Below are 27,521 nucleotides of genomic sequence, written 5' to 3'. Positions count from 1 at the left end.
AATACTCTCCCACTAGGTGTCATTATTTCTACCTGAATGAACCCACCACTGCTCCCACCTTCACCTCCACTCCTGAAGGGCAGCTCTGAGCTCCCCCAGTTTTCCCGCAGACAGGCTGCAAGTGTGCTAGGGGGGGAGTCTGGTGCAAGCACCAGGGACCGTCAATGTAGTTTTGCGGGATATTTTGCAGACCCAATCAATGAACACAAAAGGAGAAGCCTTCAACATCCCTATGGAAAAAGGGGAGGTGGGCCGAGGGCACATGCCCATAGGGGCAAAGGGCCTACACCTCCACCAGGCCCTGCACCCAAAAGGTCCTCACACCCAGTAGCCACACGCCCATTGGGGAAAATCTGTAGCTTACAAGGAAACAGAATCCCCAGGGCCAATAGGATTCTGGCAAAGCCAATCAATGCCCAGGATGAATATCTGTCAAATTTAACTAGAGAACCAACTAGGCCCACAGGGGCCTTTGCATCCATCACTGTATTTCTGCACGGTGTACCCAAATTGGTCACAAAACGGCTTGAAGTAGGGGAAGTAACACAAATGCTTTAATTGGTTCCGCTCAGTGAGGGGCTGTCATTTTTTACACAGGAAGCAGACTATACACCGTTTCAGCACTGGGGGACGATAAATTCAACTCCATTGAGTTAGGGGCATTTTGAACACTTAATTAGGCAGTGCAATCACATTGAGCCCATACTCCTGGGGTACGAAGCAACCTGGAAGTTTATTGACTGGAGCAAATGCAGACCCACTGGGATCAAAGTCTGTTGGGCCTTTTCCACACACGGCCCATAGCGGTGGACAGGGCTCGATTTAGTTTAAGAATGCACCACATTGTGTAAAGAAGATATTCGACTGCTAAGAACGTCTCGCTCAATGTCATCTTACTGTGCCCAAGTCAGTAAGGGGTCGGTTACGTATCATTTGAAATGTATGCTTTGTTGTGAAAACTTTCATGTCATTAAGCTGAAAATAAGAGTTGTGATATCGTATTAAAGAGGTGGATGCAAAATGGTAACTGTCATAGATTTGATTTGCAGATATAGGTTTCTCACAAACTGACGTCTAGTTTGCATGATTTATTAGGCATTTCTCGAACTTATGTACCACACAAAATGGTTTATTTTTCAAATGTGAGTATAAGAAATGTGTTATTGGCTGGGGTGGGACCAGTTTTAATTTCAAGGCAATGCAATCTTATGTGCAGATAACGAAGAAATAAGCTGTCCTGATACAGAATAGAGAGGATGTACGGCTGCACTCACCCAACACGCAACAGCTAAAAGTAGAAATACTACAAATGTAGGAAAACTGAAGGCTCCAGTCATAGGAAATATTCATGGTTACCGTATGTAGGCTTCGGTACTGCTCGGCCCCTTCAGCTGGTCCTCCATCAAGTAGGTGTTGTGTGAAGATGAAATAAAATACCGACTGAGGGGCTTCGTCATGTCCTGGTACACCTTTTTGTGTGCCACGTCAAATATGTTGCTTTCAGCAGACAGCAGATAGAGGAGGAAGCCATCTTTGGTCAGGGCATGTTGTCTCTTGGCTGAAAGATATAATGCATACAGATATCCTTTGGCAATTATATTGATTTTCATTTAAGAATTAATTTGTTTTTGTAATGAATTGTTTCAAATTTCATTGAAGCATCACTACTTTTTTAACAAAGAAGTTGATTTTGTAAATATTACTTGTTCTTCGATTAATGGTTGTTACGGTGAAACGGATAGGCAAAATGGGGGCGATTGCCAACATGGCCAATTTTGGAGTCACTTTGGCTCAGCTCTAGGCTTAACTATATCCAGTGAGAGCGATCAGCAGAGAACTGTTAATGTTACACAGGACTGAGTGCACAACCTTCAGGAGATCAACTGGAATCGACTTTCCTTATCTTGAAAATTGGACAAGTATCATTCAAATCCAGCAGTATAGCTCATTGGCGCATTCAGAGGCTCAAAAGTTTCAGGGACTATTTAAACATGCCTTTAGTCACTTCTATCAAATGCACTTATTTCACCACATGTACAGTGTTAACCCCTTGTTCTCCAGTTCTGGTGGTCTCTGTTTTTTTTAAAGATTTTCTTTTGAAAGCCTGCAGTTTGGTCATGCACTTTTGGTCACAATTCCCAATTACATATACATAGAAATGTATATGCACCTGTGGAGAAAGGGGAGCAAGTTACTGAGTTACTGCCAATTTTACCACTATGCCAAATTATGAGGTTGGGTCAGAGTGGAGGATTTACCTCTAGTAAAACTGTGCAGGTAAATCTTCCCACTCAACGCTAAAGAATCGTCAAAATTAGCATAATTACTGCTGCGGTAATTCATCAAAAAAAGCCCGATTGGGACCAATGGACCCCAAATAAATGGAGAATTACACCGCCAGCACCACTTGTACTCAGGCAGAAATTCTGCCTGACCAAGTGGTGGTAACAGTAACTCCTCAGGGTGAATTTCTGGCAGATTTACTGCCTAATTACTGTCACACTCATAATGAGGCTCATAGAACCGGTTCTGGTAGTCATCTACCTTCCAATAGCGGAGGGTGTGGCCCCAATTTATCTTGGAGCGTTGTGATCACATGGACACACGTTGTCAGGTGTCCAAACAAGGTAGAGGGACATATATTATGCTAGGTGTACATTTATGTTGGTTTTAAGTCCGAGGCACTGCTAAAGCGAGCACGCGGCCTAGCACTCTCACTCACCTGCTTCACTGGGCTCATATCTCTCGATGAGTGACGCCACAAACTCCGGGCTGACCGCCTCCTGCTGCTCTTCTACCAGAAACTTCTTAAAGTTGTCGGCAAACATAAGTCCGTCTTTACTTTCATATCGCGAAAATATGACATCAATCTCTTCTCGCTGAGTCAGAAGCTTATAAAACTCTTCAATTTCGTCATCTTCTAGAGCAGCTGTTTGCGACTTGTCACATTTCTGAGAATCGCAAAGGGAATACCGTTTTTACATTAAACAAAGCTACATAATAATCAGATTTTTGGCAGAAAAATGCGGGGGGAGACCCCTACCGTCTCCCCATACAATATTGCCTCACTCAAGCCGCCTCCATACATTTTGCCGCAGAAAGTGGATTAAAAAAGTGTGACAAAAAATGCTGTGGTGTCTTTTGTGAGGTAAAAAAACCAAACCTCTAGTTAAATACTTGAATGCTGGCAAACCTGCTCTTGTGACCACACCTTTATCTACACCTGGAAAATCACTAATACAAATGGCACCAGGGAACTCCCTTAAAACACTCCTTCCTCTGTTTAAACTATTCTTCAAAAGAAGCCCTGCTACTTGCTGCTACTTGCTGCCAAGAAAATCGCAATGTCCCTCAAATCCTGCAGCTATACAACAAGCTCCAGAAGCTCTGTGAAGCATTGCCATTCCTAGGCATCAGGTGTAGTGCTCGATGCCAACCCAAGCACACAGGAGGGTACTCAGGAAGGCACTGCAGAACAGCTAAGGAAATTAGACTAGGGTCCACAACTCAATCCCATTATTATGGGGGGGGGGTGTCGATGAGTCTCACTCCTTCAGGAACCAGCAGAGCCCATAGTTCCATCGCAAGGTGCCGAAGGCTCACTCCCACAAAGCCTGCTCCCACAGCACTGCACTCTCACCTGGCACAGTAGGCACGACCCCCTATGATCCCTCAGGTCCTTCTTCCTACACCCTCACCACCCAGTCAGACCAACAGGGTCGTACAAATCTTCTGACTGTTTTCTCTTCCCGTCTCCTCGGGCATGAAGGCCACCCCTTCCCTCGCCCGCTCTCCTGCTGTCCTCATATTCCACTAAGCTACACAAAAAACACCCCGTCTGTTCCCCTCACACCCACCCTGGCCACTCAAACCTCACCTACCATACTTTTCTCCCACAAGAAACCCCCACTGTTCAACTCACTCTGGGCGTCTGGAATGCCCAGTCTCTCTGCACTAAATCATGCCTGGCATGTAGTGAGATAAATAAAACACCAGTTGAGAAGCTATTTTCTGGAGCTTATTTACACAAACTTCCTAACCAGTCATACGTGTCATGTTATATTATGATTTCTTGCATTTGAGTAGCAACTCCTGTCATAGGTTATGGCGTCCATGCTTTTTGCTTGTCAGAGAGGCAAAGGAAGCGTACGATACAACATACAGTAGTGGTAGGGAGGAGCAAAGTCCGGTAGATGGTTGGGCAGAGGGCGGAGGATACATAAGATGCTCAGGAAAGCAGGAGAAGGAAAAGGTGGAGGAGCTATGACTACAATTGGACCACGTTTATCGTGGGAGTGAATTACATTCTATGGGGCACAGAGCCGAAAGGAGAGATAGCTTGAGAGAGAGGCTCGCCACACCGGGGTGGTGTGTCTGAAATGTATTCACCCCGTTGAGTTTCTAGGTTATGTGGTCTAATATTTATATTGCGCCCATCACTGTCATTGTGGCCTTAAGGTGTCTGGCATTGTTCGAAAGGTGGAATATTGTGACCCTACCAGGGTGTCGTCAGACCTTAGTCTGTGGAAAGCGTGGGCAGGTTTTGGGAGGGGGTTGGTAGGAAAGAGAAATCAGTCAATAGAATGTGCAAAAACAGAGAAAAAATAATTGGGGTGATATGGAGGGGATACGGTTGTTGAAGTAGGGACGCCCGTTTCTCAAATGTGATAATTTATTGTTAAGTATGAGTGTAGGACTCGAGAGACTACAGCTCAGATTAGAGCAGAGTTTTATTGTGATGGAAATACCCAGAACTGACAAAGCAAGTACTAGATGTAGTTATGTGGCGAGTGGTTGCGTGATGACATGAGAGGTACTCAAGCGGGCCCTCGTAGTGTGCAGGCTTTCACCAGATTAGTTTGTATGAAACAATCCCTATATCAAAGGAGAGCACTGGGTTTGCCAACCCAGTTGACAGGAATATCAGTGCCAAGAGTTGGACATGTGTGGAAGTATTCCTGGCAAGAACATGGGGTAAGTGGTAGGGGAGGGGAAGAGGAGACCCTATGGACTTACGAGCTAGGAATAATTCACTGTAACTTAATCAAATGGCATTCATAACAAAATAGAGCTCAAGCGACCAGCTATTCGAGCTAGGGAAACAATTACAGTCAGCAATTACAGACGCTTTATAGCCACTTCAGGATAAACTCAGGATACACTATGTACCCAACATCACTATCCTACAGATCAAACAGAAAGCTACCACAGGGTGAGTTGCCTTTTCCTTAATGCTCATTCTGTGTCCAAATGACAACATCCATTAACTACTCCTTTAAGGACGCACAAGTTTGCTCTTTGTCCTACCCGATTAGTAAACCTCATCAGCAACAGGAGGGGAAGAATCACCCTCCTAGACCAGATTACCTCAACAATGGCATTACCCTCCACCAGCATCCAGATTATGAACCCGCCTGCATTTTAAGTCATGTCTACCAAATGATTGTATACTTGACCAGGCCCTAGTCATGTGCTTCTGTGCAAAGTGCTTAAGGACACAAAGTCTCTCTTTAGCTCAGCAGCAGTCAGATTTGTGAGCCTTCCAGGGTGTCATGGTTAGCCTAGGCATTTTGAAGCCATGCCGAAAACACATATGTATATGGTTGCCTTAGAAAGTTAAATACAATTAAGGACAAAGGGGGCTAATGGGAAGGAAGGGGGCATGTGGGTAAATGAGGACGTGTGAGCTGCAAACCCCCATTTAGGAAATTTGGGGAAGGTATTTGCCAAAAATGTAAGATTTGCTCCTCTTTTAAGGGAGTCATGAAAACGGGTGATTCACAATTCTGACGTACAACCAGACTGGGACTCAATCTTTTCTATGCTGTCCTTAACCCACTACTGGAAACTCTACCGGGTGATGACTCTAGCCCTACCAAGAATGACATCAACCTCAAAAACATTCTGAAAGTCCATCGGCTGCAGCTGGACTCCACTCTCAGAAAACTCTCCTGTCACCCTTCCTACCTGCCTTGATATTAACTTGCTGGATCTCATTTTCCTATCCTTTAATTGGACTCTTCTGTTGCACATTCATTCTTGCTCCACCCCCTTCAACTGTCACCAAAAGAAAATTGAAGCTTGACCTCATGGTCCCCTATCTTAACCATGTCAAGACCTCCCTCCAGGGTCTCTCGTCAACTAGTTCACACTATCAAACTTACCATTGATAGAGTGGCTGGCTCCTTTGACTATCAATAACCAACATGCCTCTTTATCCCTTCCCATCTCTACCCAGACATCAGAGCAGAGGACAACTTTGCACCTCTACCTATGCTCCTAGCACAAAGCTCACTCCCCTGCTTGCAAATAACCTCTCCTTGCCGTCACCACTGCTCTCGACTCTGCTAAATCTTCATATTTAAATCTCCATATAATGTCTCCTCTTGCATCCTTACAAAATGCCCAATGCACTCAATGCCATGCCACACAACACCTTGGTCCATACACCACTTCGCTTCCACAGATGACTGTCTCCTTCTTCACATCCAAAATCCCTAAAATGCTGGACACCATTTGCACCCTGCTTGCTACGATAGGACCTGTTGTTGCCTCACATTATCTCAAAAAGTTGCCCTGTGTGATTCCCAGCACTAGTAACTTATCAACACTCCTGAACACACTGCTCTACATCAGCATAATCTCCTCCTGAATGCACTCCTTTCAGTCTTTCTTGAGGTCACATCATCCTTCTAGATACAATCCTCCACCTCCCCTTGCTGTCAACACTCGCGTTTTACTGAATCATCTCCTCCACCGATCCCATGAGGTCACGTCTCCCCTGGTCTAAAATACACTCCACCTTTCTCTTTCTCTTTCTCTCTCTCTTTCTCTCTCAAATGTTTCTCAGGCTCTAATATATCTATCCTAGTTTTATCTTTATAGGCAGGACTTAGTTAAGACAGTTTTGGATGTTACACAGGCACCATGGAGTGTGTGTGTGTAAAGATGCTGGAGGGGAGTGCCCGTACCTCCGCTCTCTATATGGTAGAGGAGAGGCACAGAGGACCCCAGCCAAGAATCTCTATTATTGGTACATGGTCGAGCAATCAAGGCCTAGATTCTCAGAAGGTGATGCGGGCTGGTTCTTAAGTACAGTGTAGTCCCCAAGCACCCACAAAGGAATGTCTGCAAACTGTATCGGTTAAAACACAGTCTTTATATAATATTCAAAGGTATATACAATTTCACGATAACTCACTTTGTACTCCGACAATCAACAAGGGTAAATATATACAGTTCTAAAGTGATACCACTAACGTTATCAGATCTCATTAAAGTGCATACGGTCGGAATGACACACAGATCAAAATAAAGAGGAAACCAGCAGTAGAGAGAGGAAAGAAAGCAAGATGGTTGAACAATTGGCAGAATACTGGTCCTGCTACCTAGACACAGTTCTGTGTAGAGATCCCCCCCACCTGGGAAACCTGTAAAGCAAAGATGTATCACAAGCCCAGTCCATATATTGTTCACACTAGACTTTCCAATAGTTCTGCAACCCCAAAGTACCTTGGCGTTGTAGCGTTCCTTGTCGGGGAATCGACAGCCCTTCTTGAGTGCCCTCCCTTTAAGGCAGGAGTCACGGGTCGTTGAACGTCCGACGGAGAACAGGTCTAGCTACGATGTTGAAGTGGCCGCGTCGTTCCTAGCGGTGCTCGTTGATGGGGAAGCAGAAACATCCTGCAAGGAAGTGGCGTCCGGGGCACCTCGGTGTCGATAGTTCTGAACCACAAAGAGTTTGAAGAACTGTGGCCCAGCAAGGGCGTCAAGTCGTCGGCGTCTCTGTGGTTTTTGGGTGGCAGGAAACCCACCTGCGGATACTCCTCGCACGTCGACAATCAGGCCTTCTCCAGCAGGATACAGCGGCAACGAGGCAGATGAAGAGCGTCCTTGGATTCGAAGTTCTTAGGCAAACGGGAGCACGGCGACGGCAGTCGTCGAAGGTGACGGACAACAGTCCGGACGCTTCTCTTTGGAGTCCGCAGCAGTCCCCGTATCGGGTCGGCAGCCTGTCGAAGGACTGTCTACCAGGGAGCTTTGGCAAAGATCTGCTGGTGCATGATGGTCCCTCGTAGCTCGGGAAGAGGGCGCCTTACCAGGTCCTCTCTGGATCAGTCCTTGGAGACACAGCAGCTTTCAGATTGTGAAGGAGAGCAACAGCAATTCTTCTCGTCCAGCAGGGCTTCAAGGTCAAGCTTCAGTTACTCCAGTTACTCGTCGTAGTAAACTTCAGCTTCTGAACACGATTCCTAGCAGTGAGAGGTCCCCACATATACTGTTGATCTCCCATTCATTCCGCTGGGTCATACTCAAGCATCCAATCACGACCAAGGGCATTCATGCAGGCAGGCAGCCAATCAGGCACACAGTGCATTCAGGCCATTCACTTCTCTCCAGACACTCACAACAAGTTATGTGTATTGGGACAAGTACCGAGCAATTCAACACTCCATACTGCATTCATACCGGTTTCGGGCAGGGCTGTCTCAGTCATTGTGTCAACCACCAGATACTAGACACCCACAACATAGAATGCGTATTTGTCACACACTCCATTCACCCAGGTCCCACCCACAGGTGTACCCACAACATACAGTCATTGAGAAGGCTCCAGCCAGTATGGTCGGCACTTCCCCCACACTACCATATATGGAACTTCCACCCAACAGCCAGTCAGGGGAAAGGGACAGAGTCAGGGCTTCCCGGGACTTCGGGAAGATCAAGGTAACAGGTAATGCAAGAGGCCATGGGGGCCATTTTGTCTCCATCAGGAATCTACCGATTCCAATGACAGGGCCTGGGCATCCCAAAATGGAGGACTCTCAGGGCACCAGTCATTTCAGCATGGAGCTGCCACCAGCCTGTACCCTGCTCTGTGGGTCACACACAGCTGCCCAAAAACATACACTAGGGGCACAGGGTTGCACCCCTACCCATGGGTGCCATAAGGGTATCCCACGGGTCTGTTCACCAAACCAAAAGAGAGCTGCACCGCCAGGAGTCCCACATGAACTCCTGTGCGGAAAACACGACAGAATACACGATAAAAAGCAGTAAAGGATACGGTGGCCCTGTCCCTCCGATGCATTTCCAGCATCACAGCGCGACAGTACGCAGACCCTGTGGCACCACACCCTTTATCGCAAGGTACAGACAGGGGACTTGACACAATACCCTATGCGATATGTATTCCACGAGAAGACAACTTGTAATGTGTTGGTATTTTACAAAATATTGTATATTTACAGAATGGGGTACTTAGAAGGTACTGCATAGGGTAAATGGGAGTTGAATCCTTTATATTTACCTTATGCTAAAAACATTACATTTGTCCCAACCGGTAATTAGGTGGTAGGAAGAAAATGGGAGATACTTCAAATATCACTTGTTTCTATCATTACCACCATATCTGTAGAGACCCTTGGTGTTTCCTGTTTTAAGATCTTAGATGATGGCCTGTAACACTCGGTCCCTGAATAAGACACAAAAATCCTCTGTTCCCCTTGATTGTCCCTGTGGTTACAGTCAGGAAGTAGTATCCCCCTACCCATGCCCTGTTCTGCTGTGTGAAGTAATTATCACAGGTCTGGCACATCCTACCCTCATGCAAACTAGATAACCTAAACCCTGCCTGTGGCTTGGCCCATATGTGCCCAACCACACTTATTTCCACAACCGACACCAAGATAGCATTAGACAACAACCATTCAGTGCAAGAGATAGACTCCTATGTGAGAACGTCAATCCCCTTCCATTCCATGTTCAGCCATAAGCGTCCTCTTAAGAGAGGAGCACTCTTTGGACTGGTTAAACATCAAGGAGACATGGATAAATCCTTTTTGGCTCCCATGTCATTGTTATCTGGAAATTCTGTAGGTATCTTTACTGGGAAGACTGGGTCCTGACAGTGTGCCAGCTAATTTCTGGGTTTAGAACATGCAGCTTTTGTTGAGTGTGGACTACCAGGCACGATGAGAGACCTTTCAACGAGACCATCTGTCTGGAACCTGCAGCCTACCCGAGACACTCAAATGTCTATGCTCTTAACCTGCCTCTTGGCTCTTTTGGCCACCTCAGAGAAAGGACAAAGGATCAGCCGCTCGAGGATGTGCCATAGGACAAGTGGTCAGCTTGGCACAGCCAAGTCTGATGTCGCATCATCTGCACCATCCCTAGCCCAGTTGGTTAGTAGCCTGGTGATCGTGCATTGGGTCCCCAATAAGAAAGAAAGGCAATTTAAATGGAGGACTAGCCTCACGAACAAGCATTGTTTGATTCATTTCAGCGTCTGCTACCCATTTGGTCATCCAAACGCCGTACTATGCACTCTATCCATGGCTCTGCCTGGGGCACTCCAGCATATGACTCAATGCTTGGACGCCATCCATAGCAATCCCAAAACCATCACATGCTTTAGTAGTCCAATAGGTTACTAGAAAATATTAGCAACTGGGCTTGGGCTTTTCCCAGATCACGGCACCAAGAATATCCTCATGAACCTTAGGAATTCCTCGACAGAAATCACAAAACCCCCGCAATGTTTAAGTTTAGGACCTCCAAGGCCTCAGGAACCAGGCAGGACTGACCAACCACAAGTCAGCCAATTCCCTAACACTTCCACCCCCACCTAGGAGTCTAGTTTGTCTTTTAGGGTCCAGCTGAAGCCCTGGTTCTCCTCAAATTCTGCCTCAAGATGTATTTTTAGTGTTGATGGATCTCTTGGTTCCTTAAGAAACACGGATTCCTTGCAGGTACCAGCTTTAAGAGCACATCGGGTGATGCCTGGAGCATCTTTGAGATGCTTGTGTCCAAACACTACTCGCAAAGATTTGCTCACGGGCATATACAGATATATTTCCGTTTCAGACTTTGAGCATCGGCTACAAGGCCGCAAGAGCAAATCAGAAGATGCTTCCAAGCATCTCAGATTTGATCCAGTGCAAATGTTTGTGAATCAGGCCCATCGTATCTATCCTAACATTTTTATGGCTATAATAAATGGACATATTGTACCACTTGGTTCAATCTCGCTACACAAATGAAAAACAGAAAATGGACTCCTGTTGTAGTTCAACCTAACAAACATAGTAACAAAGACTCCATGTATACATTACAGCAATCCACACAGATCCAAAACAGGAACACACATGTGAAACACATTGTATTTCTTGATCCCATATAATGTATACAAAACACAGAAATAAAGGCAAACGTACTATTTGAACTCATACTTGCTTTTTTCAGTGGGGGATGTGAGTCAGTCAATCAGGCAGACCCCTGGCCTTAAGAGTGGCCCAATAACACATGGATCCCAAGATGGCTTGGATTTTACTAATAAGAAGACACACTGCATTACTTCCACCCATTTCAAAGAAATTCATTGTTGATGCATATGTGTGCACTCATCACCAAATTGTCCTTCACAAAATGTCCTCCTTCTGCATTGTAAACGATGGCATCCAGTGGACTACAGTTTAATAACAAATCAAGGGCAGTTTCGTTTTGCACTCCACATCATCACAATACTATTAGCAGAGCGCTGTCCTATTGCTTCACTTAGTGTTTAGTTTGTAAATAAAATAAGTGCCAGGGCCCAAATCTTTTCTAGCACTCCTGTGACACTGCTGGTGGGCACTTCCCCACCACTGCTGCCACCACCCATAGCTGCTGCACAGAGTGTCGGCATATTTGGGGTTACCCTACAGGTCACACCTGCTCATTGTGGTTGATGGATGCACTATCACTACTTCATAATTAAAGTGAGTTTGAGACAATAAGTGCTGGGGCTCGTAATTAAGGGCCGGGGCTGAGCCCTGGCAAGCACCCCTACACATTAAGCACTGGCTTCACTTCTTCGCAAATTCCTCCCGCCCCACCATCAGGTCTGCAGAGCTGGATTCACATGTTACCAAGCTTTTGTTAACTCTCTTTCCGAAAGACAATGTGTGGCTCAGGAAAACGTGGCACAATTGCGAACTCTGGAACGCAGCGTCAACCCCCTCGCAAACACACAAAGTGGTCTCGGAAGAACATCGGCCGCCAAACTTCCCATCTTGACCTGTCTGCACCTCACTGGTGCAAGGCCGATTTGGAGGTACTTGATGCGGCTACACCAGCTCAGCACCAAAACATTTGCAACCAAAGCCTCACAACCAGGGAAGTAACTATTTCATTTAAAATAATGAAAAGCTCAAAGAAAAAAACATACTTACGGCAAGTTTAGTTGGTAAGATTTTGATTGAAATAAATGGAACTTATTCAACTTGTCATTGGCAAAAGACACTTAAGGACTGTGTATGTCAAAGTGTATGAAAAGAAGTAGTGGTACTATGTTCCCTCCTGTCCTACCCCAGCACCCCACAAATCCCATCACCATGCCCCTCACACACACAACCCAAACCCCCAAACACATGCACCTGCTGTTTAAGGGAATGTTCAGTGCAGTGCACTTAAGTGCAAGTTTCAACTTCTTCCTGCACTTTTATTTTAAAACTAAACCATTACGGAACGGATTCTTTTTAAAGTAAAAGTATAGGAACAGTAAAACATTATTATTATTATTTTTAAATAGATGAGCACTGCTCCCACCCACTTCGACCCCCTGCTTAAGGAAAATGTTTCTGTCTAGCAACTGACCCACTTCTAGCCTACGCTTTCAGAATCGATTGGGCTTGTTTCCCAATACTAGTCTCAAAACTCTAAAATACATTTAAATGTGAACAAATCAACAGAAAGTAAGAACGTTCCCCAATACGAAATGCGATTGATCATTTCTTCTTTATCCTCTGCTTAATATAAAAAGAGTGCGTATGTTGCTGCTCTTCGCCCGAGGTGATCAATCTCCGAATAGCCCAGGATACACTTCTGCCAGGACAGGACCCTGAATGCAGCCACGGTCCCCAGGGCAACGTCTGCTAGTGGCCCCATCGTCTAGCTCCGTGTCCTGGCGCAATAGACACTTTTTGTGTGCAGGACCTTGTGCCTGGAATTCCTAGCCACATGAACTTAGGAAAATTGAGACACTGAGTGATTTTAGAAAAAAAGCTGAAGACCTTTCTTTTTGAATAACTGTCTATGATAAATCTAGCTCTTTGTTCCTGTTTTATTACATCTACCTGCGCCCAGGTGCAATTTTTTGCTCGTTTCCAATGGTTATGCGTGTTATAAATACAAAAAGAAAAAAGGATTAAAAAAAAGAAAAAAAAAGATTCCGGCCGATTGCTACAAGAGTCCATAAGTTGGAATGTCTGCAAATTGACCACTACGAAGTGCTCAGGGTGGTTTCACATTTTGCTGCACCACTGTCTTTTCACCAATAGGCTGTTTCCCACATATGCTAATTAAGGCAAAGAGGACATTGCATTTCTAGAATCTTAAGAACTGGTTTTGATTTCCTCCCAAAGATATCTCTGGGCATTGGCTGCATTTATAAAATTCCTGGAGAATGGAAATGGGAGTCCAAAAAGCCCTTCGTTCGAGGGGACGTGTAAAATAAGGTAATGAAAAACACTCACATTTTATGTAACAAAAGACACGTACAATATCGTCAAACACATTTTTCAACCTGGCCTGTAGGCCTATAGCATTCTACAACATGGGCAAGCTGTAGAATGGTGTATGGGTAACAATAACACCACGCAGTTCCATATTGACTTCAGCGGACCAGCCCTTACACTTCACCCTGTGTAGGACATGTATGGATGTCTCGCTGTTTACATGCATTCCTCTAGGCATGTGGGCGATGCCTGGGAGTGAGGAGGGTTAAGGCCCCCAGCTTCAAATTGAAAAAAATATTGCAAGACTCATTTTCAATCTTTAATAAAAGCAGAAATGCACTACGTGCTTGGAAACACCACCCGGATCTCCCCCCAGCCCTCATCCACACTCTTTCTTTCTGGTGAGTCTCTCTAGAGTGCTTCACCCCGTCACAGTGCAGGAATCTGCTAGAAGAAATCCCTATGCAAGTTTGGGAACATGTTCGAAAAATCAGGAACATACTGTTCCAAATATACATTCACCCACCCTTTACTCCACCCAAATCTCCCCCTGTAACCCCAACAGCCCAGGCTCTGCAAGACAATTTCTCATGGCCCTTTATGCATCTTATGGAACAGGAGTAAAGCAGTGTCCTCCAGCGTATGGATGTAGACGTCCATAATGTGCCGCTGAACCATTTAGAAGATTTTTATAAAAAATTTAAAAAGTACTTCACCAGAGTCTTTCTCCTCAAGGAATTCGAAATGTGAAAGTACATTATCAAACATGGCACCTGTACTGTAATCCGTGTGGGGGAAATGGAGAAATCTCAAGCAAGACTGTTCTTTCCGAAAACCCTTGATTATAGCCAGTCACTGCTGCAATTTGTCGTCGAGACTCAGAAATTCAATACAACACACCTGTGCCGATTCTACCAAACCTGGGAAAGCCCTCTTGCGTATTCCATGGCACGATCAACCATTTTGTTTCAATATGGGACTGAGTAGACAATTGCACCTCTCTGAGCTTTGCTATCCAAAGTTGTATTAAACATCAGCAACGTGGATTCTAAATATTTGTCTTAAGCTCTATGCCAAGGCCAGGAACATGTATTTAATAGCTATGTACACTTTCATTGTTTCTACTTTGAAACATACATGTTGGAAATCTGGACAATCCATGGCATAAGAAGAGGTTATACTTAAAACGCATTCATGTTGACCCTTACCTCAAAGATCTCCTTGGCATAGCGGTCATCTGCTTGAATGTTCACAGCCTTCATAAAACTCTTCAGCTCTTTATAGGTCATCTTGTTGTCCTTGTTCTTGTCGGCTTTCCTCAAGGCGGCGTGAATCCAACTGAAGGCAGATGTAAGGAAATCGAGCTTGGCCACCAGTTCGACTGATAAGCATCTGCCGGGTGACGGTAACAACTTCAACACATTTAGGAACCAGATACTTAAACACTGCGGCAAAGTGTTCTAGATACCTCAGCATTGAAGCCAAGGGTTCGGCATTGAACAATAGCAGACCCAGGTCGGCAGTGACCACTATTCATGATCAGCGACTGGACCGACTCACCTGTACGATGACCCATACCCATAGGAAGACCATGCAAGATCCCCTTCTCACCCACTGTAATGTCTGGTTTTCTGTAAACAGCCAAACAGGCATCTGTAAACTACCAAACTGCTAACCCAATGCATGCACCTTGTGGTACATAAAGATTCCTCTGCCAGTCAGCGCCAGACCTGCAATATATTATTACTATATATCTTACAGTGGAAACCTAGCTCGGGAGCCACAGAGCTCTGCATAGGGCATCGAGCAAAACATTGGTAGTGAGACTTCACCAGGTGTCAAGTAACTGTTAGTAACAATTAATAGTGTGGGAGTGCACAAGATAGCAGGTGTCTGGGTTACACTTGTATGGTGATGGAAGAGCCAGGTCTTCTTTTCTATCCTAAACTAAAGGAGGTTTGGAGTAGCCTGGATTCCCACCGGGATAGAGTTCGAGTGGACTGGAGCAAAGAAGGAGTAGGATTTTTTTCCCTGTTTTCACCTTCTGAGCCAGTCTAGTTTCCAGCCTGGTGACGGTCCTACTGGGAACGATCTTGTACTACCTGATGTTTTTACTTCGTCCTTCAGCCAGGAAGGCGGGCATAGCAGCAGCGGTGGTGGTTGGCACTAAGGTGAGGCATGCACCCTTGAACCAGATCCCAGCCGAGATGGGAAACCAGTGCGATTGTGCAAGATGGAGGTGATCTGTTCAAAATATTCTAGAACCAGTGATGAGGTGGGCCCGGTGAGCAGCCGGAAGTCCTGGGAGGAGGGCCTTACCTCTATAGATATGCAAGATCACTAGGGCCTGCACCAGAAATGCACAGTTTAATATTTCACGTGATATGCTTGCATCACAGTGGTTCCTGATCAGCTGGGTCACATACCCAGAGGGCATTGTCGCCAATCTTACTAACTGGTACTCTTTATTAGGTGCATTCCACGTATTGCACAGAGGACATTTTGCACGTAATGCAGTGCAAAACCTCTTCTACATAATGCATGGAGACTGGAAAGGGCCAGGCCAGGCTGGGCCAGCAGGGAGGAGTAAAGGTATGTGAGGAGCGGGGAGGGGTGGGCCAGAGAGGAGCGTGAAAGGACTGCAGCGTGGAGATGTGGTGAGGGCACGAGGAGGGGTAAGGTAAGAATGACAAGAGTGCCTGGGCTGTCCCCATGGATGTCATTTAGGGGTCACTAGTGGTTGCAGTCGAGACCCCTGAGGTCTCCCCTGCTACCCCTGTGGTCTCCCTTGCTGCCCCTAAAAAAAATTATTGACAAAGTTGTTTTTAAAAAGAAACTGTTTACAAATTGAAGCTCTTGGGCTGTGGCCAATGCCATGTGGTTCTTTGTTTCTGGAGTGATTGGCTTTCTTGTTCGGGCTTCTTAAAAACAAACCGGGGGTTCCACAAAGTGTAACACTTTGAGCAGTGACCCTAAATAAGAAAGAATAGGAATAACAAATAATTTGTCTTTCTGGAATTCTATACAATAATTGCTAGACAAATTAAAGGTTTATTTCAGGCACACTTCAGGGGGTGAGTCACTGATTTAGTCTGTTCTCAAACACCTCAAATTCACAATGCAGACACAATCCTCTAAAAAGCATTCAGAGTAGAATAAGCATCCATTTCAGACGATGCATTTTGCTTTTCGCAAGTTGCAGTTCTAGCATGTTTTTTTCTGCCGATACATATGGTGATCCTTTCTTGTATGAAATGTATATCACGTTCCAGTGATATTGTAACCATATTATTCATATTGTACTTAGAAACAATGCTATGTGATGCCACATCCTGTTTTGTCAAGGGGTAAAAAGGTTGTGCTCCATCGCTTCCCGTCATGTCACTTTGGGGTGGGGGTCAAATGACATCACTTACTGTGATGTCATTGGAGGTCAAGGGTCATGTGATGTCACTTCCGCTACCCCTGGCATTTTGGTGAAATTACATCCCTGGTTGTCCCCCATATAATGTGAGCCTGGGATGGGGAGGGAATATGGGAGAGGGTTCTAAGGGTGTCCACTTTAGAGAAAGCAGGGCACAGGAAGCAGGGCGTGGGGACATTCAGTGAAATTCTGTCAATTTTGCAGTACCTGGTGCGGGGTAGGCCTGCACAATGCACAGTGAGCAATGGACGAACTGAAACTTGAAATGCCCGACTGAAGTCTTTTCTCAGTTTCATTCAGCACCTTTCAAAAGCCAAGTGTGAGAAGGCAACCCGCCTTTCCAAGAAACTGAATGACTGATCACAAGTAATGATGCAATGGCACGTGATCAAGTGACTGCTACAGCAAGCAACCCTTGCCCATGTGGTAAAATCTGAACCCATTCATTAAAATAGAAAAGACTTTGATATAAGGCTTAGAGAATTTAAATCTGACAAATGGGTCCAAATGGCTAATTTTCATGCCACACTGGATTTCCCTAGGAGTACTGGCATTCCTTGCTGGCCCATTCATGAAATTACACGAGGAGAACAATACACTAACCTGCTGATTCAGTATGCAACACATGCACAAAAGAGGCGTGGCCTTATTAGCATATAGGGGGATTGAAAGGAATAGGGAAGTCAACCACTGTCCTTTGCAATCGGTGTCGCTCCTGGTGTGACAATGCCCTTTCCACATGCACCTCTGCACTTTCACCCGAGTTCCCCATCCCACACAGCGAGTCACAAACAGCCAGCACTGCAAGCAAATGCACATGCTGGCGGCACCAACATCTGCAGGCAGGGCTCCACATAAGCGTCTGAAGTGGCAGCAAGGGGCACACTCAAGCTGCTAGCCGGGCATAAAAAGCCACTCAGCAACTCAATTCTACAACTACACACAGCACACAAGTTCTTGCTCACCAAGAGTCAATTATCGCTGGCCAATGGCTAGCGGCCAGTGCAAGGTTTGAGCTCTGGTGCGAGTATTTGGCATCAGACCTTTGGAAGTTGGAGTATGAACTAATTTCCTCAGGACTGAACAATTCTCACTCTCGGGGTGTGTTTATTCTTTTTTAACGGTAGCAAATATAAAACATGTTTTTGATTTTAACCAGGGTATTTGTGTACTTTATTCGCTTTTAGAAAATGCAGGTAAAGAAAAGAGGAGATTGTTCACCTTAAGGTGCACCTTCAGATCGGGCAGCCATTTTATGGCAGACCACGGATAGCGACACGCCGGATCGTTGGTTGGAACTCCTGTGTGTCTCCACGGCGCCTCACCACTTCCATTGGGAAGGTCGCCCTGGCTACAGGGAGTCGAGAAAGCCTGCAGACAGTGTCTCCAGAGACAACAATCAACCCAGAAGGAGCAGGACAAGCTGGAGGAATAAAGACAAACACTGGCAATGCCAAGAGTTTGGGCTTTTGTGTAGGCATGGGAAAGGCACTTGCCAGGCACTCCGGTAGTGGTATTAACTGGACATTGCTGGTAGCAGGTGCAAAATGGTGCGAGTACCTGGGCATCTAATAGCAGTGCCTGGAATATGCCTAATACTTATACACAAACCAAAACTATTGGATTGGCTTGCTTGTTTTTAACAGGGCTTCAGGGAATGGCATGCATAGTGCTTATAAATCGAGTGACTGAAGGCAGAGCTGGTCAAGGCATTTTTATTACACCAGTAGCATGTCTACAGCTCTAATTAAGTCATTAACTTTCAGAAGCCTTCTTTGAAAGAAATGCTGCCAGGCACTTTGAGTCAAAGTTTGATAGTAAGGCTTGATTAAAGTGAGTTCAAAGAGTTCCTGTGAGAAGGTGTTTTGGCGGGGAGGGGCAGGTACTGGGTGGAAAACGCCATAGGGGATTAGCATGTCCATGGGTAGTTAATTATACAAAACAACACCTACAAGCTTTGTGTCCCTCCTCACAGGCCATTTCTCCCCATCTGTACTCTAATGCAATAGTTTAGGCTTATAGGTGGCGCAAGCACCACCTAATAGCCACAACTAAACAGGGGCAACTGGAATGTCAACAGTGCATAAAGCCAGGGAACTGAACCCTGATACAAACAATCACTGAAAGAATAATAATAGTTCAGGGGTGATTTTGTAGATGGGGGTGAACATTATATGGAAACATTCTGAGGTGAAAATACAAAAATCTAAGGCAGAATTGGTACTTGGCCAAGGTAGAGACTGCCCATCTCCACAGTACAACCATCTGCATATATTGAGGCACTGCATACACCCATTAAAAATAAACAGATGTTATTGAGGACAATGAACAGGAAATTGGAATGGTACAGAAGTCTCCTGGCATGGATGTTGGGGTGGGGTCAGCAATCATTTAAGAGTCTAGGCCCCGGTTTCCTGTTGCCGGTGTGAGCACTAAGAGCACGGGAATGCAGCCATCATAAAACAGGGCGGGAGAGAAAACAGAACGGGGAAGCATGTGTTCTGTAAAAATGCAGCCAGTTCCATTTCATGGGGAAAGAGAGAAAATACTAGGCCACGTGTTAAAATGGGGACAGACACCCAAGGCTGTGCGGAGAAAAGGGGTGAACATTGAGCAGTGGATAGGAATGTAGTGTGGAGGTACCATTTTGGTATAAGCATATAAGGAATAATAAGGTGGATGACACAAAAATATAATAGGTGTCACTGAGGGAAAAGACTACAAAAAAAATAGGAGAGAAAAGAAAGGAAATGGAAACAAAATTGATGAAAAAATGAGTCTTGCAGAAGGATGAAATGTGATGGCTAAATAACAGATTGGATTAGGCAATGAACATGAAAAAAGGCAAAACGGTCTGATCTAGGGAGGTGGCTGGGGGTAGCTGGTGATATGAGCGCATAAAGAGAGCCTAGGCTGCGGTGGGAGTAGGCTCGCTCCACGAGATTCATTCATGGTCCTTGGATGGATTGTCAAAGTTACCACTGATCCTCTCACGGTCCCACCAACATGCAACTCCCATGGGATATAGTGCTGCCAGGAGCTTGTGGTAATTTGGCGTCGATAGGTATAAAGAGAGATATAGGACTTTCATTTTGCAGATGAACTCTCGCCAGACAGACAGAGGGGGCACAAGTAGAAAAAGTTACTGATGGCGACATCCCTTCGGGAACACCACGCCTCCTTGCAGAGGTGCCATCTCCAGAAATGCCTGTGCAGAGAAGGATATGCCAGCGAGTTGCCTGAACACCCACTGCAGAGGTTTGCATGCAATGCACAGGTTGCAGAGAAACAATCCCTGCACGGCCCACTTAGCCACTCATTCTTTATAAGCAATCGTGGGTGTCATTTTAGGGGGGGGATAGGGGTGTTTGTCCCCCCCAACTTTAATGGCACACCATTTGGCACCTTTTCTTCAGAGGTCATGTCCCACCTCCCCCCAATATTTTCAGCAAAGTTACTCCACTGTAAGCAATGTCCACCTGATCTGTATTAACGGCCCAAAGGGGCTCATACTTGTGGTGCCAAAATTACATGTGCAAAATGTGTTTCACCTGATCTTAAAGCACCATGGCATTTTTGTATAATTGTGACATGGAAACTGGGTAGGGATAGGAATAACGGTTCCAACTCCAGCATCCGCCCCACGTGTTATATCTGTTAACACTCAATGTAACTTCGAGACTAATTCACCACATAAACAGTTTGATACAAATGGAATTCTCACCTTAGCAGACTGAAATATTCTATGGGCAGCCAATGCTGAATGCAAGGGTTACCCCGACCAACGCGTGACTCTCTGCCCGGTAATAAAACCCCGAGAGGATGTACGCGTCCGTCAGGGAAACCCTCTGGGGTAGAACACCTTGGTCGAAAGTGGATTCCAGTGACTTGAATGCGGCGTGAAGACAGCGTCACCGATGTAATGGAGGTTCAAATGCAGGAAGGCTTCCTCTGGAGAGAATGACAACAGCAAGAGGTGACTGGAAGGAAGTCAGTAAAGATGATGAATAGTAGGTAAGTAATAGTAAGACTTTCCCCTGACCTCTAAAGCTGCCGAGTCTCAAATACCTGGAGATAAGCCAAAGAGGCGGGAGCCTGAGAGGGCTATAGGGCGAGAATCCTGTCAAAAGATAGAAGGGTAAGTGAAAGCACTAGGAGCGGGAATCTACGAAGCCCGGAGGGATACTTAGAATAAAGATCAGACATGAAATGAATATTTACCTGGGGAACTATAGCGCAGTGACAAAGAAACTGCGTCTTGAAACGAGATGCGGGTAGCAACCCTATGGATCGGGTGAACTGCGAAAGCTGAGGAAAGAATCTGGAAAGTAGATGATAGACAGAGTTAGTACCAGTAAGAGATAAGATGGGTTAACCAAGGGTAGAATGGAATAACAACATCGAGTTGCGAACTCACGGAGCATCAGCTAGAACAGTAGCAACGCAAAGAGCTGACAAACTTCGTGCCATATAAGGGATCACCTGAGCTGTATGCCGCGCCTCTGGCGAACGTGAGAAGACTAACGCTGCTTTCGGGACTGCTTGTACTGCGATCCGCCATCTTGAAATTACCGCTCCGAATGGAGCTACAGAGTCCATTCCTGGACCAAAGGGACCAATACTTTGTGTGTGTAACATCACGTCACAAATCAGCATTTACGCCCGCATCAGGTTTTAATGCAGGAGGAAGGGCATTTCATAGGGAATCTAAAAAACATTTCACCTGAAAAAAGCAGGCAGATTCCACAGGAATCCATGTAAACACCTCCCTCTGCTCACGGCAGTCAGCAATTGGGGACGCTTTCCATGTTTTGGCGTAAACCTGAAGGGAAACCAGAGGCAACCCGGATTCCAATGCATTTTTGCCACCTCAACACGAAACAATCACAATTGAACAGAGACTCCTTCAACGCAAGTCAGCATGCAAGTGCTCACCGCTGTACAATTTATGGGTCGCATCAAAATGACCCCCAAAACAGCAATGCACCCAGGAGCGTGCACTATATAATGGCCAAATGTAGAAATAAAGGTTCTAGTTGCGAGGACGCCAGGTTGCACTACTTGTCAAGCGCATGCCACCCTCTGGATGGAATTGAGGACTGGTCCATGAACTCGACCTGGCAACATGCTTTAACGTTTGTAGTGAAGCGTCATGCCTTTACTTGCCCAAGTAGGGAATCTCTGTGTCCAGGAGGTCTTGTACTTCATGCCCAGACCCACCAGCCTGACTCCTGCTCTGAATTAGATTGGTAGAGAAGCTTGCATAGGGCATGAACCCAAGTCTGCTAGCCTTGCACACACGGCGGTACCATCCAGCCGCATAGTTTCAGGGGTTATTTAAACCTCTGCCTCGGTGCGGAGTCCCCTCATGAAGGCCGCAGTGCAATATACGGGGTGCAAGCAGTACGCCGTTCTCGAGAAAAGGCCACTTCCGGTGCTCCTGTCCACGTTCCTCTTGCCAGCGACTACCTCTTCTTCGCCCACCCAATACGGGCTCGCGGTCCAACCACCACCAGGATGGGCCACAACACAATGGCACAGGTAATCGGTCGCCTATAAAATCTTTTACTGAGCATTTGTTAAAGGTTAATTTTTAACCAACTACAATAAAAACAAAATTATAATTGTTTAACTGCTAGAGTCCCGTTTATCGCGCATACCACCGCCTACCTAGGTCTTAGGCCACCTGCACATCGTTCCCAGAATTTTGACTGGCTGTTCACTCAAATTCAACCCCTCAAACTGCCAACATTACCCACACACAGTAAAGGACAACCCCCACATTTAGGTTCTGCCTGCTTACAAGTACTCAAATTACTGGACACCCTTAAGATTTCACATCCAAAAATACTGCAAAATCACAAAATTGTGTATAATTCGCAACCTATATTGGCATGTTTTAGGTTCCCCGTGGTTTTGGGGCGCAGAACTCCTCTTTTTTGCTCAATTGATGGAGAAATGTAAGGCAACATTGCCCAAACCTGCTCGTTCTGCAGTACTCCCCCCCCCCTATACTTAGTGTTGTACATTTGCAGCTGTCAGCATGTGGGCAATATATGCTATGCCTGCTAAAGTGAATGGGAAACTTAGGTTCAGAAATGCATGTAGCGCTACAAGGCCACACCCATGAATGGTTTAAGTCAGAACCGTTGCTGCCATGGATGGCCAAAGACAAGTAAGTCTAAATGACTAATGTGCTTCACCTGGTTGTTTCTCCAATATAGAAAGTCAAATTAGTATGTTTTTGTCAGCTGACAGAAAATATCCTTAAAAATCACTTACTGCACAGGTGTCATGTGTTTTTCCCCCAGGTACAGCGCTCATGAGATAGAAATGCTACCTGTCTGAAGGGTACGGATTCAAGCAATTTCCGAGGGATGCAAGTTTGTATCAGAAATACTTGAATTGCCTAACTCTGCCTCAGCCCGGTTTGCCTTTTGAGGTTATTGACTCTCCCCGTTATAAAACAATAACCACGGTGGTCCTCATGGAAGCAAACTCAGCAGAGTGAAACGTCATGCACACCTAAACCCTGACTGACTCTACCCCAGCCCTATCGGATCTTCAGAGGTCCACGTCTGTTGTAAACCTTCATTAGTCCACGCCAGCAGTAATTGGAGAATGCATTAATGCCAGAACATCACTTAACCCCCGGGTGCATACCCATATGGGCTTGTTAGACTATCACTAATTAAAGCCTTCTTAAACGTTACAAGTCTGTGGAGTCCATTACCATGACTCTACGAAACACCTGTACATTTATTGGCGCTGGCCTGGACTTTTATTCACCTCATGCATAGCAATTACCCGTGTAATGTCCTGAATAGAGCACATTTGCCCTTTTGGCAGCCTCAGTGTGCATGTCTAAGGAAAGAGGAGAGGCTGAGATATTAGTAGGGTGGAGGGTGAGGGAGATGTGAAGCATGAGTGGCCCATAAATGCACATTGGAAGTAGCAGAGTCCTGAGTACTCGCGTGGTTCTACGTGGTGTGTAGCTGTGGCACTTGGGTATGAGTTTGCGTGATGGAGCAACAGATTGATTGATCCATCGAGTTTAATGTGTATTTATGGAGCATGAAGCTGACGTGTGCAAAGCGTCCTTTGTGTACTGAGGAGGAGCGAAGAGATGGAGAAGTGAGTCACTTAGTTGGATGAGGGAGAGGGGATCTGGGACTAATGAGACTCCCGTTACTGGAGATTATTGCTGGACTGCATTTGCCTTCCAGCCTGCGGTTGACCTGGGAATGGAGGTTTTTGACATGCTGTTCTCCATCTGGATGCAGAGTTTCAACTGCTCCAGGCTCCACTGTATGTCAAAAAGCAGGGACGATTCACCAGACTCAGTGTGATCATCAAGTATTTTTTTATTTTTTTGAAACTCCGGTATTCCATTTATGGTATTTATGGACAAAACAAAACTAACCCAAAATGGTCAGGCTTTGTCATCTTGGTGGTTGCTTGCTTGTTGCTCTGTTGGGTATTTTGGATGCCGGTCAGTGACGGTTATTTACTTGTACAAAGCCTGAAGAAGGTTTGCGTGTCTGTTTCATGGCTTCCAGTGGGTATTTGGATCCGATTGGAGATGGATTGGGTTGCGAGTGGTCTTTAAAGGAGCTCTGCCAATTTGGCAGTTAGGGTTTGTGAATAGCCAGGTCTTCATGGCCTTTCTGAAAGCTATATGGTATCCCGCTGCGCGGAGGCACCTCTTATTATGATTTTAACTTTCTTTACTAAAAAGCCCACAAGCATCTTTCAAAACTGAAAAAGGTAAACAAATGACTTCACTGAAAAAAACAATGGAGAAATGAAACTAAAAGTGTATAGCGTTTCAGCCAATCCATTGTCTGTACTGTCTGATAAACCGCTGCACCTGAGAAGCCTTCTCCTCTTTATCAGCTTCTGAGAGCGAGCCGAGGACCATTTTCTAAAGGTAATGCTTGCGTAGAAGTAATGGGTTCAGTTTTGCTCACTGTAGATATCGCTACTCATTTGGACATATTTTGAGGAATTCTGAGTGATATCAGAACATCCGTCAACCAAACTGTTGGCAAAGCCGTCGCAAAGATAAACTGCTTTCACATCTACAGGATTGGCCGGTATGGAGATGCTCCCACAGCTGAAGCTTACCGAAATGGGTGAAAGTACCTGCTCCTGCAAGAGACTATAGGATTACTCTGGTGTCTCGGCGCAGGAGACCGCTGATACAGAGGCAGACAATGCAGTCAACTTATTATGCATTCATGGGGCACTCTCATGGGGAGAGTAAACTCCTGCTCCCTTGATGGCGATGGAAGTGTCTCACGAGGGTACCAAGTGGACACAAGACGAGACACATTGTTATTCTAGTTTTCAATGTTTTATTGTAACCAAGCAGACATCCAGTAAGTGAGGTAGGGGTCTCTAGACAAGATGTGGAAAAGGGCACAACTACAGATGTCCTCACCATAGCTCTAAAAAAGGAGTGAGAAGATGGATTCACAGCTTCACTAGAGTTCTGTGGGTATTTAGAGTTCACAACGTGCCAGCGATTTCAGCACTCCGGATGGTAAAACAAGGACAAGCATGCTACATGAATGTCCAGGAATGCTCATGTGGCATAGGTTTTCCCATGTCTCTGAGGCAGCCCACCTCCTCGACTCAGTCCACAGCCCACAACACACATTTATGTGGATTCCTTAATCTTTGCCTTCAGGCTGTGATTTGTCTAGGTTTCCTGAACCCTCTTTGAGGAGTCCGCCCTTGCCCTCTCCAGTGGAGGGTCGAGTGACTATAGTTCCCCTTCCAATTCACTCGGGTGGTAACTTTGGCAGTGGCTTGGAATCTGGGCATACCTTGCTCGATATTCGGAGCGCAAGGGAGAGTTCCGAAGTCTTCCCCTGGTTGCAGTAATGGGTCCCCAAAACCTGGATGTCCTGGTCAGGAGGGATCCAGATTTCTATTTGGCAGCCTCTTCCATCAGAGCAGCTTCTCTCACCCTGATGTACTCTTAAAGCCTTTCATGAGAGGGCTGGGATGAGTTTCCAGAAGTGGATAATCTCCCAAGTTTGGGGGTTTTGCCCATCGCGATTACCCACTCTTGGCAGGGCCACAGAGATACACCCTGGCTCTCAAAAGAGTTGCACCAACTTATTCCTCCACCCTCCTCTAGAGTCTGCCCTGGAAAAGTCTGGATCATACCCTTCCTACTCACAAGGCGTTTGGGTAGAGCCTGGACCCCCACCCCCCACCCCATCTCCTTCTCAGGCTTAAGGTGGCCATCTCTCCCTGTAGCCAGTTGGTCTCCCCCCTTGCCGTCTCCTGGTGGTTGACTCTTGAGCCGCCCTGTAGGTCCTCTTGCATAGAAATGCCCTTCTCAGATGGTAACCCTCCTCTTGCCAAACAATCTCATAATAAACTCCTTTTCCAGATGATAAAGTACCTCCTCCAAAGTATCCTGCAACCCCAGCAAGTTCTTTTTAGATAGTCAAGCCACTCCCCAAACAATGCCTTCTTGGTAGGCTGTAAACCTCTGCTTCCAAAGAACATCCTCCTTCCAACCCCTGCTTCCCTCCTCTATGATCCTTCCTTGTAATGATACTGGTAGCTTGCCACTCTCCTCAAAGCACCTTTCTCCCACTCCTGTTTGAACTACCCATCCTTGGAGACTGGCTACGCCTGCTTTAATTGTCCAGTTCGTCCTCCTCTGAGGTGGAGCATTGGGGAAGGTGTTGCATCTGTGCAGGGTGGGCTGGCCTGGTTTGGGAATGACATGTGCCTGGGGTCATATGATCTGTAAGGGTCCTTGCCTCTAGTCATATCAAGGCCTGGAGCCATTTTGGATTCCAAAATGGTCTTGTACCTGTGCTGAGACTGCCTGCATTCCTGCTAGTCCCTTGGCCTCTCTAGCACGTGAAACAAGAGTCAGAAAACCCATAGATCAGCTATTGTAATCTTTCTACAATGAAAATATTTCTTCATGGAATAGTTACACTTTATAAATCCTGTGACAGTCGCTAGAGTAGGAGAACAATGGGAGAGTAACAATGTACCTGCCAAGTCCGGCAGACAATGATGACCATAGCCCCAATCATGGTTTAGGGAGAGATTGCATCAGTAAAGGTCCCAGGGACTGGCCATCTCTTTGCGTGATTTATCTGGCCGCATTGCTGAAGAAATACATGCCACAGAAACGTTGCTTTCAAGTTTAGCTTTCCCAGACAATGCTGCCAGAGAAATTGATGCAACAAAATCACTACCTAGAACTTTCATCGACATGGCTGCCGAGGGTAACATTGAATCTCTAGTGCTTCTGAGCCCTAAAAGTTGGATCCCTAAATAAGGCTGGCACCCATTCCTGTATTAGGCAACACAGGTTTTCAAGGAGGGTCTGCAACCCCTAGGCCAGGGGGAAGACAAATAGGACTGTCTTCAAGGGACTGGTGCTTGAGCCTACACTACAGAGTCTTGGTATTTTTTTTTTATTTGCCAATTCCCTTGCCCAACATGGGTATCCAGTGAAGGTGGTCTGGAGATTCCAAATGTACCTACTCCAGGCCCAGCGTGTGCGTCGTGGGCGCGCATGTGTGTGTTTTTTTTTTCAGCCCCTACTATTTAGTTTT

General features: G+C 45.9%; 1 protein-coding gene across 2 annotated transcripts in view; it reads right to left on the bottom strand.

The window, feature by feature from the left end:
- Nucleotides 1–27,521, bottom strand: part of PLCD1 (phospholipase C delta 1) — a 447,477-nt gene that overhangs the window by 120,165 nt on the left and 299,791 nt on the right. For both annotated transcript variants that reach the window (XM_069647688.1, XM_069647687.1), the window contains exons 4-6: nt 14,708–14,837; nt 2,723–2,951; nt 1,357–1,558 (exon numbers count right to left, since the gene is read on the bottom strand). In XM_069647688.1, coding sequence (XP_069503789.1) covers nt 1,357–1,558; nt 2,723–2,951; nt 14,708–14,837 — 561 coding nt within the window. The remainder of the gene's footprint in view (nt 1–1,356; nt 1,559–2,722; nt 2,952–14,707; nt 14,838–27,521) is intronic.

Source organism: Ambystoma mexicanum, chromosome 2q (assembly GCF_040938575.1).
Source record: "Ambystoma mexicanum isolate Mex_15411 chromosome 2q, UKY_AmexF1_1, whole genome shotgun sequence".
In the NCBI taxonomy this organism is placed as follows: Eukaryota; Metazoa; Chordata; class Amphibia; order Caudata; family Ambystomatidae; genus Ambystoma; species Ambystoma mexicanum.
This window is presented reverse-complemented; position numbering and strand designations above follow the sequence as displayed.